Source organism: Neovison vison, chromosome 1 (assembly GCF_020171115.1).
Source record: "Neovison vison isolate M4711 chromosome 1, ASM_NN_V1, whole genome shotgun sequence".
Classification (NCBI taxonomy): Eukaryota; Metazoa; Chordata; class Mammalia; order Carnivora; family Mustelidae; genus Neogale; species Neogale vison.
The window spans coordinates 21,063,078-21,075,525 of NC_058091.1; the positions used below are offsets into that span (position 1 = coordinate 21,063,078).

General features: G+C 37.5%; 1 protein-coding gene across 4 annotated transcripts in view; it reads left to right on the forward strand.

Moving 5' to 3' along the window:
- REV3L (REV3 like, DNA directed polymerase zeta catalytic subunit) overlaps positions 1–12,448 on the forward strand; it is a 182,608-nt gene that overhangs the window by 41,218 nt on the left and 128,942 nt on the right. For all 4 annotated transcript variants that reach the window (XM_044244365.1, XM_044244369.1, XM_044244374.1 and 1 more), the window contains exon 2: positions 11,215–11,404. In XM_044244365.1, coding sequence (XP_044100300.1) covers positions 11,215–11,404 — 190 coding nt within the window. The remainder of the gene's footprint in view (positions 1–11,214; positions 11,405–12,448) is intronic.

Sequence of the window (12,448 nt, forward strand, 5' to 3'; positions counted from 1 at the left end):
GGACATGTTTAATGAAAATCTATGAACTGTATCATTTAAACAGAATCACACTTAGTTGGCACTTTCAGTAGGAGGTGCTTCCACTTTAGAAATACAAAGGTACTGAAACTAAGGAATAACATTTTTATACCCTATCTCATGATACTAGGTCGTAAATTTATTGACTGGGCATACTGACACAATTTAATTACATTCTCATTGTCATTCTCTTGATCTGCCTCTCTACCTGAGTCTCTTTCCATCCCCCTTGATTCCTTCCTACCAGTAAATGCACATATGATGTGATTCCACTGTACGTAAACAGTGTAAATTCACAAATATAATAGATTTATATAAGTGCTCTGAAGACATAAATGAGGAAACAAGTTGTGCACTTAACTTATGTAGGTAAAGGAAGGTGTATATAGTTGAACTAAACAAGGGAGCTTGTCTTTAAAGAATGAGAATAGGAGTTATGGTATTTTCCATCTAAATACTAATCATATTTTTTTATTGTCTTCAAACAATTCTTCACATCAGCCGTTTTCCTCTTTCTTCAGTGATGATTCTTCTGGTAATAGAGTATATTAATTCAAGGAAATAAAGTGAGCATGTTTGACATGACTGAGGCAAAGGATTCTAGTCCTCCTAATCTTTCTTTGGTTTATGATGCTTCTGTAAGTTCTCATTTTCATAGTACCCCAAATTGTACTTGCAAATGTGAAATGGGAAAATTGATACTCCCCATTTAGTTGAGGGCTATAGGGCAAGATACTGTATGTCTTCGGCTACCTACCAGTTCTGGGTAGTTTTATATCTGCCATTTTGTTACTGTTTTCTCTGTGTCTTACGCTCTTGTTGTTTTATTCCTTTACTGTAGTCTTCTTTTATGCCAGATAGGTATTTTCTGGTATACTGTTTTAATTCCATTTTTCCTCCTCCCTCCCTCCCTTCTCTCTCTACCTCTCTCTTTCTCTTTTAGTTTTCTTCATGGTTACTCTGGGTATTACATTTAACATGTTAATTTAAGACAGTTTGGATTAATCCCGGTTTAATTTTCATACAGGCATACTTCATTATGCTTTACTTTGCTGTGCTTTGCAGGTACTCTTTTTTTACAAGTTAAAGGTGTGTGGCAAGCCTGCATCAGGCAATTCTGTCAGCACGACTTTTCCAACAGCACTTGATAACATAGTGTCTGTGTTACATTTTGGTAACTTGCTGTGTTTTGAACTTTCATTATTATATTTGCTATGGTTACCTGTGATCAATGATTATGACTTGCTGAAATCTCAGATGATGGTTAGCATTTTTTAGGAAGAAAATGTTTTTTAATGTGTGTATATCATTTTTTTAAACAATGTTATTGCACAACTAGTAGACAATTATAGTGTGAACATAACTTTTTTTTTTTTTAAGATTTTATTTATTTATTTGACAGAGAGAGATCACAGTAGGCAGAGAGGCAGGCAGAGAGAGGGGAAGGGAAGCAGGCCCCCTGCTGAGCAGAGAGCCCGACGTGGGACTCGATCCCAGGACCCTGAGATCATGACCTGAGCCGAAGGCAGCGGCTTAACCCACTGAGCCACCCAGGCGCCCCTGAACATAACTTTTATATGTACCAGGAAACCAAAAAAGTTCATTTGACTCACTTTATTGCAATATTTGTTTTATTGCAGTGGTCTGGAACTGAACCCACAATATCGGTATGCCTGTAGTACATAAAAACTTTGCTCCATTATAACATTATTTATATAAATTACATCATTACACGTTATAAGCCTATCAACACAATTATATAATTATTACTTTATGCAACTGTCTTAAATGACATAGGAGAAGGAATTACAAAATACATGTTTATTATCTTTTGTATTTACCTATGTAGTTGTCTTTATTGATACTCTTTATTGCTTAGTGTGGATTTAAGCTACTCTCTATTGTCCTTTCATTTTAGCCTGGAATGAGAGTCCCGTTAGTATTTCTTGTAGCTCAGCCCTGCTAGTGACAAATTCTCTCAATTTTCATTTAGCTGAGAGCATCTTAATTTCTTCTTCCTTCCTGCCTTACCCAAAGGGAGAGGAAAGGAAAGAGAATCTCAAACAGACCCCTCAGTGCAGAGCCCAGTGCAGGGCTCCATCTCACAACCCTGAGATCACAACCTAAGCTGAAGCCAAGAGTGAACTGTTTTACCCACTGAGCCAGCAGGTACCCCTCTTCTTTGAAGTATTTTTAATAGCTGGTTTAAAGTCTTTGTCTAATAAATTGAATGTCTGGGCTTCTTCAGAGACAGTTTTATTGACTCCTTTTTTCCATGCTTCTCTTTTTCTTTATCTTACCATTTTTATGGAAAACTAGACATTTAAAATAATTTGACAGGACAATCCTATTCTTCCCTATCCCCAAGATTTATTATTGTTTTGTTTTTAGTTATGTTGTTTGTTTCTTTAGTGACTTGCATGGATTAGTCCTGTACAATCTCTATTCTTTGAAGTCTCTGCTCAGGTAGCTTATTGGTCATTTAATGATTGACCAGGGATTTCTTTAAATGCATTGAGCTAATAGGTCTCTTTCCACCTTTTGTTCAGGGCCTCTGTGTATTTGCGTTTTGGTGCAGAGCCTCAAGGTCAACCATAGTGAATGATTAGGGCCTTCTCATCACTTCCTGAGAATGCACGCAGCTCCATACATGTGCATAACCTTCTAAATTTCAAGAACTATGTCAGAGCCTTTCAAGTTCTTATGGACATTTAAGTCCTCAGCTTTTCCTTTTAAGGTTTTTGTTCAGCCTCTTATTAGCGACAACTGGTAAAACTCCCTCAAGCAACTGTGATGTTAAACAGTTGCTGCTGATTGTTTTCCATAAAGATGCTACAGATAGTACTATACACAGAGAGTGAGCTCAGAGTCTGATCAGATACAGTACTGAGAATGGAGCTTTTCACTTTTGACCAGGCAGGTCAAATAGTGACAGTTTTCTGGTGATCAGGCTTTTTGGGAAACTGCAAATCTGTTTTGGTCCCTCCAGTGCCTGCTTGGCTATCTGTTTTCACAGCTGCTTTGGAGTTGGGGCCGGGGTTGCTGGGGGTGAGGAGATTGGATTAGGGCAACTTAGAATACCACAAAGCTTGCTGTTCTTGCTAAGATTCAACTGGTTTTCTTGAATAAACATGTGTTGGATTGTCACAGGCCTTTTAATTTCTTTACCAAAGGCTGAAAAAGGTGACAGAATTTCCTAGTGTTCTTTTTGCTATTACTGAGGAGCAGGCTTTTAAAGGTTCTACCTCTGCCATTCTGAAATGTTTCTTGCCATTTCTGTATACATTTATGCACATCCTTCTCCCAGTTTCTGATCCAGCCTTTCATTGCTTGTGTTTCTCTTACACATTTCTCATGGACCCTTGGAGCTTTGTTTCCATGGCTAACATACTTATATTTTCAAGTATTTGCTGTTACTACTCTTTCTTGGCTGGCAGCCCTTTCAGGGAGTCATTCTTTCATATCCCACACAAATCAAAATCCTTTATTCCCCCCCTAAATACTACTATTCCTCAAGTTTCTGACCTATGCCCCTTCTTTTGTCTGTGTATTCTCTTGAGCATTTTTACCCATCTGTTATTCAGACTCCCAAATCTGTCTTCTTCTCTACCCAGATCTTGCTCTTAAGCTCAACATCTGTGTACCTCTCTCTCTTAAGCTCAACATCTGTGCTTAATATAAATCTCCATTTGGAAATTCTATAAACATCTGAAATTCCACAAGTTCAAAATAGAAATCAGCCTATTCTTCTTTCTCAGTTTTCTCTGAATGACATTTACATCTATCCAGTTGCCTAAACCAAAAATTTGCATCATCCTTGATTCTTTCTCTTTTACCGTACTCCCAAGTTCTAGTCAGTTACCTCTAAATTTTTTGTGCCCTCAGTCCTTCTTGATGCTTTCTTCATCTCTGCTGACTCTCTCTTCTGAATTACTCTAGCAGCCTCCTAAACTTAATTTCCTATTAAAACTCAGTCCCAGGGAGGTGCCTGGGTGGCTCAGTGGGTTAAGGCCTCTGCCTTCGGCTCAGGTCGTAATCACAGGGTTCTGGGATCGAGCCCCGCGTTGGGCTCTCTGCTCAGCAGTGAGCCTGCTTCCCCCCTCTCTCTTTCTGTCTGCCTCTGCCTACTTGTGATCTCTGTCAAATAAAAAAACAAAAACAAAAACAAAAAAACTCTGTCCCTAGCTTCTCTCACAATGTGCCCACAAGGGAACTTTATAAAATGCAAATCTACACAGATCACAGAATATACACACACTCTCACACTTATATATGCATACTTGGCCTTTTCTCCATTGCACTCTTTGCTCCTTTCTAACTACATTTTTCCTGTTCCCAGACCATGCGTATTCTCATTTGCTTTCAGATTTTTTTGTATATACCACAACATTCTGTCTTTGCTCTTCCGTTGCTTCCTCTGGAAAGCCTATCAGTAGTTTTATAAATCTGAGTCTTTTGGATATAGAATTGCTGTACTGTAATTGCCTATTTACCCATCTTTATCTCTGTGTAGAACACAAATAGTTCATGAATTCGGAGACTGTGATTATGAGCAGCCTATGGTCTAATACCTAATGGTGGACTTTGACAAAGTATTTGAAGACTAAAGAATTTATGTCTACATTTATGAATGAAAAAAACCAATCATGTTTAACACTGGAAATACAAAAATAAATTAGACAAATGCATAAATAGGCCTTTGAGACATCTGGTTCTTGGGGAATATAGTTCTGTTAGTAATGTGGGATTGTAACTTTAAACCAATGATTTTTTTTTTTTTTTTTAAGATTCTATTTATTTATTTATTTATTTGGGGCAAGGAGCAGAGGGAGAGGAACAAGCAGACTTCATGCTGAGCATGGAGCCCGATGCAAGGCTCAGTCCCATGATCTGAGCCAATATCAAGAGTCCAGCTGCTCAACCAACTGAGCCACCCCAGTGCCCCAAAGCCAGTGATTCTAATAAAACCATGTATACTTCAGTCGAAGAAATAAAATAGCATGAATAAATGTGAAGCCCCAAAGCATTATTTACAATGGAGAATATGAAGAGAAACTATTTAACAGTTATATACATATGCCCTTTGTAAAGTTAATTATCATACTTAGTTTTTTGTTGTTCTTGGTGGTCTTTTTTTCTTTAAAGTTTTTATTTATTCATGAGAAAGAGAAGGAGAAGCAGGCTCCCCACAGGGAAGGGAACCTGATGGATCCAGAACCCTGGGATCACAACCTGAGCCAAAGACCGATGCTTAACCAACTGAGCCACCCAGGCACCTAGTGGTGGTTTTTTGTTTGTTTGTTTTAATTTCTGGGTCATTTGAAAGCAGATGACTTCTTCCTACCTTTTTCTTAAAGAAATTGGAAATTCGAAATTTCCAAAATATATATAAGCAAAAAAAAATAATCAAATTATTATCTTGTTTACTATGGTAAAGATATGTTTATAATTGAAATAAACCCTGAAATAAATATATCATAAACATCTCTTCACACCAGGAAATATACTTCAACACCATCTGTTGCTGAGGTTGGCGGACTTTCTATAAAGGGCATATAGGGGGCACCTGGGTGGCTCAGTGGGTTAAAGCCTCTGCCTTCAGCTCAGGCCAGGATCCCAGGGTCCTGGGATCAAGCCCCGAATTGGGGGGCGGGAGGTTTCTGCTCAGCGGGGAGCCTGCTTCCCTCTTTCTCTCTGTCCCTGCTGGCCTCTGCCTACTTGTGATCTCTGTCTGTCAAATAAATAAAATCTTTAAAAATAAAAATAAAGGGCCATATAGTATATATTTTAGGCTCTGGGGGCTAGAAGGTCTCTGTTGTAACTACTCAACTTGGCCGGTAGCAAAGCAGCAATAGACCATTCCAGATGTGTGTTACGATAACTTTGTATTTATAAAAACAAACAGTACGTGGAATTGGTATGAGAGCCATAGACATGATACAAATTTATCATAATTTAATTTATCTCCTATTTTTGGAAATTTGTAATGTCTTCATTTTATTTTTTTTTGACTGTTGGTAATACTGTCTTAACATCCTAATATCTAAATCTTCATGTACATTCTTGTTTTTTTCTTAGAGGATAATAGATAATAGAACACTTAGTGTTGCTTGGTTCATTTTGTGGGAATGTGAGAATGGGGAAAGAAAGAATAAAACTTTAAAGAGAAGCAAAGAAAGACTTTGCTTAGAGGGACACAGATTGAGGTAATGACAATGATATAAAACTTTAAAAATAACAAAAATTCCATAAATACACATTTTCCTTTTCATATACCAAGCTTTTCTATTTAATAGCTCTGTAGAGTTTTTAAAAAAATCTTATGTGTATTGAGTTTGAGATTTGGGAGATGGGTTGCAAGTTACAAAATAAGCATTTCTTATTCACTCTCCTAGTATCCTCTTAGGCCAGCATGGTTTGTTTGTTTGTTTGTTTGTTTTAAGATTATTTATTTATTTATTTGACAGAGAGAAAGAGAGAGAGATCACAAGTAGGCAGAGAGGCAGACAGAGAGAGGGGAAGGGAAGCAGGCCCCCTGCTGAGCAGAGAGCCCGATGTGGGACTCGATTCCAGGACCCTGAGATCGTGACCTGAGCCGAAGGCAGTGGCTTAACCCACTGAGCCACCCAGGTGCCCGGCCAGCATGATTTTGATTGTGGTGACCAGTCAGCTTATTTTAAAAAGAAAAAAAAGATGTTAAGCTTTTCTGTTCTAGGTGATGAAGTCTCATCAGTTAGAGCGGGGATTGGCAAACTACTATCCATGGACCAAATCCTTCTCACTACCTGTTTTCATAAATGGATTCTTATTGGAATAGCACATCCATGCCTGTTCACTTATGTATTTCTGTGGCTGTTTTCAGACTACAGTAGCAGAGTTAAGTAGTTGTATCAGACACGGTATAGTCCATAACATCTAAAATATTTACTATCTGCTACTTTACAGAAAAAAAATTTGCAGACCTCAGAATTAGAGGAATGGTACTTGTTAGTCTTTCTGCTTATCAAAAGTGTATGTACAAAAAAATACAGGTAATGTTTCTGTGGGTAAACTAATAAGAATTTAGATGCACAATTTAACAGACCAAATATAGGCACTTAAAATGAAGGAGAAAATGTGGGGAAATGACATAAGAAATGTTGGAATACAGAGGTCTTAATGTGTACTGTATATCTAAATTCCTAAAAGATGAGATTCACAGTACCCGAGTACTGGCTGTTACAGAGGCATCCACCTTAGTTATAGAAGCCCTCCTTACGCAGAATTGCAAAGTAGCCACCTTCACACAGTTTTGCCATGGTGTCTTTAAAAACCAGCAGTTATGCTATGACAGGTTTCTGTGGAGCTTTCCTGGAACAACTTTATTGCAGTTTCTGAATTAGACAACATCAGTCAAATTGGAAAACCCAAATTCTAAAAATTTTTGAAACCTTTGTGTGTAGACTTATTCTCCCAACAACAGTCTTTATCCTAAGTTTGCTGCCTTAATTCAGTTTGACATGACAATAAGAGGGGATATTCAGAAATTAGAAAGATAAAGAATGCCAGTTGCTTGCTTGCTTTGGATCCACATGTACTTAGACATAGCTTATTATTCTAAACCTTCGAAGAATCTTAGATCATTTAGCAGGGTTTCAAAATAGCATAGCTTTCACTAATTTTATATAAACGTTCTTTAAAAGAACCCTGTGTGTGGAGCTCTCTGGAGCATAGTGAAAAAGCTTCTGGATTGAAGTCACGAGTTGTTCAACTACGCAACTAACTAGATGTTTCAAAAGCCCGAATGTGCAGTACAAGCTACCTAGCTCTGGACTTACATTACGAGAGAGAAACCATTAATTAAATGCTTAAGTCACTGGTTTTAGGTTTCTCACAGCTGAGTCTAATCCTGACTGATGGAGGTGGAGCAGAATAGTTTATCTTCAAGGTACTTTATGTATGTGTGGCCCCACGCTTGTGTGGTGTAGAGCTGATGGACGGAAGTCTATAGAAGTGGTCTGTATCTTGTCAAGATAAAGCAGTGCTGTTATGGAACTGCAAATTTTACAATAATAAAGGACCTGTTGCCAAAAAGAAATGGAATCTCACATTGATTTTTACACATTTCTTACTCCTAGTTTAACTTTTTGAGTTTCCTATTCTATCTTGTTTCTCATCTTTTCTTTTCTTTGATATTCATTCTATATTAGAACCATTAAGTGCAATGCCAAGAATTCTTGTGCTGTTTTCAGGAGGTTGTTCTTGAGGAAAGGTGTTAAGGCACTGAGCCATCCCTAGCTGCTGGAGAACCAGAGGGAGGTACATCTGTGTTGATGTAATGACTGCAGCTTTGCATGGGACTTTGGGTTAGTCAGGGTAAGAAAGTGCAGTAAGCTGGGGACTCTTCCCAACACCTATGTGCCCATATAACTCTGTAATCCTTAGATGTATCAAAGTCCCTCTGTTTTCATAGATTTTTTTTTTTCCCAAGATACTCAAGGCTTTTACATCATTCCTTTCTCCTTAAGCAGTTACTCTGTTTTACTGAGGGTTTGTTCATCCATTTAATAAGTATTTATTAAGCACATAAAATGTGCTTTGTGTTTGGTCCTGGGGATATTATGATCATTCAAACACAGCACCAGTTGCAAAGAATTTTCAAATGGGAGAGTCAGATAAGAAAACAGGCATTTACATTACAAAATAAGAACTGAAGAGTTAAGGATTAAGGAAGCCGACATTAGATAGAACCAGCATGGTTAAATGAAAAGAGCATTGATTTTAGATTTTATTGATCTGCTTTTAAATTTTGATTCGATTACCTAGTACGTATGTGATTTGGGGAAAGTTAAGCTTTGTGGTACTTGCGAGGTTTTTATATGTTTTAGAACTGAATATATTTGAAGTACCTAGTTCAGTGCCTGCTGAATAAATTATTTCTGCATTATTCCTAAGTCATATACCACAAATTATTGTAGCTTCAAAGCTGTGAAATAGAAAGATAATGTCTTTATGCCCCTACTTCACAGGAGATATGAAAAGTGGGTATTTAAAAAAAAAAATTCTGTGAAGTCTGAACACCCTCCCTATAAAGAAACGTGTAGAAATCAGGTTTTATAATTATTTCTTGTAAAATTTATCCAAATTTCCATTATTGAGATATACACACTGTAAAACTAGTATCTTAGTAACTTAGAAACTTATAAAATATACTATTACACTAATTCTTTTTTTTTTGTTTTTTTAAAGATTGATTTATTTGAGACAGAATGCATAGTGTTCAGGGGCAGAGAGTCTTAAGCAGACTCCACACTGAGCGTGGAGCCCGACACTGGGCTGGACCTCATGATCCTGAGATCATGACCTCAGCTGAAAGCAAGAGTCAGACACTCGAGCGACTGTGCCACCCAGGCACCACACTATTACACTACTTCTGTAATCACTGGTCTTAGATTTATTTGTCAACTTAAAAGAGGATACTTTTCTGTCTCCCCATCTTCCTTACCCCCATGGTTTAGCATTGCCACATGCTCTTAAACAAATTGTGGTTTATGTCCTGAATGGTAATGGGTGTAACATTTTTCATGAGATATTTAAAAAGCATTGTTAAAATTTAGCTTTTTTTTTTCTCTTCAGAGAATTAAGAAGTTGCAGTATTTAGTAGATATAATCAAGAATTCGCTTTTAAGTGGAAAGGTGTTTTTTTTTTTTTCCCATTCCTTTGAAATTAAGCAACATAACTGCTGCTAACAATAGAAACTGGTCAAACAGCAGCACAATTTATAGTTCTTCAGAAGTGTGAAGTTGGTAGTTGAAATCCAAATACTGCACTTGAGAGGAGGGTATAGATCTTGTCCCATTGTGTGACTGGTCTTTCTAATTTTGCTCTGCTGTATGTAATAACTGCTCCAGATTTATTTGTTAATTCTGTTATAGCTGTACCTTAAAAATAAGATAAACTGATGTTATTCACTATGGTGTTAAATACATCAACAGAACATAGACCTATTTTCTGTGCGTTTTATATAAATCATTCTAAATTATAAATAGAAAAAAAAAAAAAGCAAACAAATAGTTACCTTCCTGTCAAAAAAGGAAAAAACCCCAGTGAAGCAGAGTGGGATAGGGATTGGGAAGAAGGCTAAGGATTGTGTTGGCAGGGCAGTACAGTGATAATGACAGCATGAAAGAAATGGATATGTTCTTCCATCACTGCCATTCTCCCTGTTTGAAGTAGACAAATGGTATGTACCCAAGGGGACCTAGGGACAGTGCTCTGAGGACAGGAACCACTTCTCTACAGCCCTGCCAGATTCGTGAGAGTAATGGTACATCTGTTTTTTGTTGTTGCTGTTGTTACTTAACCTTGTCATGGATACATTACTGTTTCTGTGGCACTTCTTTTGTGGGTTCTTACTCATATTACTTTCTTTATCATAGCTAACCCTGATTGTTGGCAGGTCAGCACCGTTTACCCCTTTTGCACCTTGCCCGATAGGACGGCTTCCTGGGAAGTGTGCATGCTTGTTTTTTCACCTCTCATTGTGTTTCCCCCTCGTCCCACTCCACCAAATGTGCAGTTTAGATATCTAGAGGTCCGTTATGGACAAATGATCTGTAGAGGTTTTCTTTTGCTTTGTTTTTGTCATTTTTGGTTGTTGTTATTGTTTTTTTCCTAATAGCAAAATTTTATTATTACTCTTCCCCAAAATCCCTTCCACACCCTTATAGCAAAATTCCACCTACTGGAACTGCTTCTACCCTCTCCTTTCTCCCAGAGCAGTCACTGTCTCAGGGAATTCTCTTGTTTGAAAACCTTTATGCCAAGACAGGCATACACTGATTTATTTAAAAAACTTTCAGTGAGTTTCTGTAAGATTCATAACACTGTGCTAAGTGATATTATTATAGGGTGATTGAGTGAAGTATGTAAAACCAGTGAGATTTTGCGGGTAAAATACTCAAACATATTTTCACCAAAACTACTATTTCAGTCATACTATAATGCTTATGTTTATAAAATGCTTCTAAATGTTCTGTTGTAAAACGCAGCTAATATAGGTGGCTTTAAATTATGGGTTAATTTTTTTCAACTCTTATCCTAGATAAGCTGTATTGTCATTAGAACATTTAAATGATTTGCATTCTGAGCTTGTAATGTTAAAATTTTAAAATACATCTCTCAAGACTAAACTTTATAATGTGTTACGTTTTTAGGTCAGAAGACATGTCTTCATCTGCATGGCATCTTTCCTTACCTCTATGTGCCATACGATGGTTATGGACAGCAGCCAGAAAGCTATCTTTCTCAGATGGCATTCAGTATCGACAGAGCACTTAATGTGGCTTTAGGCAATCCATCTTCCACTGCTCAGCACGTGTTCAAAGTGTCATTAGTATCAGGAATGTAAGTATATGTTAACTTTTTAAATTTCTTTATTTGTATTTCTAGTACCATCCCAAGTAAAGAAAACCTGTCTGATTCAGAGAAACTGTTTATTTTTCTTTTACTTCTAATATAATGGAAGTAAGGCAAATTTTATGCTTTTTTTTTTTTTAAGATTTTATTTGTTTGTCAGAGAGCACACAAGCACACGGAGGCAGAGAGAGCACACAAGCACACGGAGGCAGAGTGGCAGGCAGAGCAGAGAGAGAAGCAGGCTCCCCACTGAGCAAAGAGCCTGATGCGGGACTCAGTCCCAGGACCCAGGATCATGACCTGAGCTGAAGGCAGTGGCTTAACCAACTGAGCCACCCAGGCATCCCTATGCTTTAATTTTTTAAAGTAAATTTTTATTGCAGTGAAAGATGGTTTAACCTTTTCCATTTCTCCACTTCCTAGAACTGTAGAATTTCATGTGCTTTATTTTAACTTATTTATTGAGCATCTTCCATTTGCTAGGCACTATTCTAGGTGCTTGGGATATACTGGTGAACAAAACAAAGATGTATTTATTACATGATAGTGCTATGGAGCAAAGATGTAGAGAAGTATATGATGGATCAGTAGTATAGGGTAGGAAAGTGGACTGGTGGCAATTTTATACAAGGTCATCAGGGAAGATGGCATTGACAAGGTGAATGACATTTGAGCAAAGACTTGAAGGTGAGGGAGTAGGAATTGCATGGAGGTGATCAGAATGGAGGAAAAAGAGAGTAGGACAAAATGAGGTTAGAGAGATATGAATGGATGGAGGTCATGTTGGCCAGTGGTTCTTAAAGTATGGTTTCCAGGATCACCAACATCAGCTTTACCTGATAATTACAATTATCAAGCCCCACATCGGGCTCTCTGCTCAGCGGGGAACCTGCTCAGCGGGGAACCTGCTTCTTCCTCTCTCTCTGCCTGCTTGTGATCTCTGTCAAATAAATAAATAAAATTTTTAAAAAATCCTTGAATGGCTTCATATTGTTATTGGAATGAATTTAAGCTTCTTTTTTTTTTTTTTAA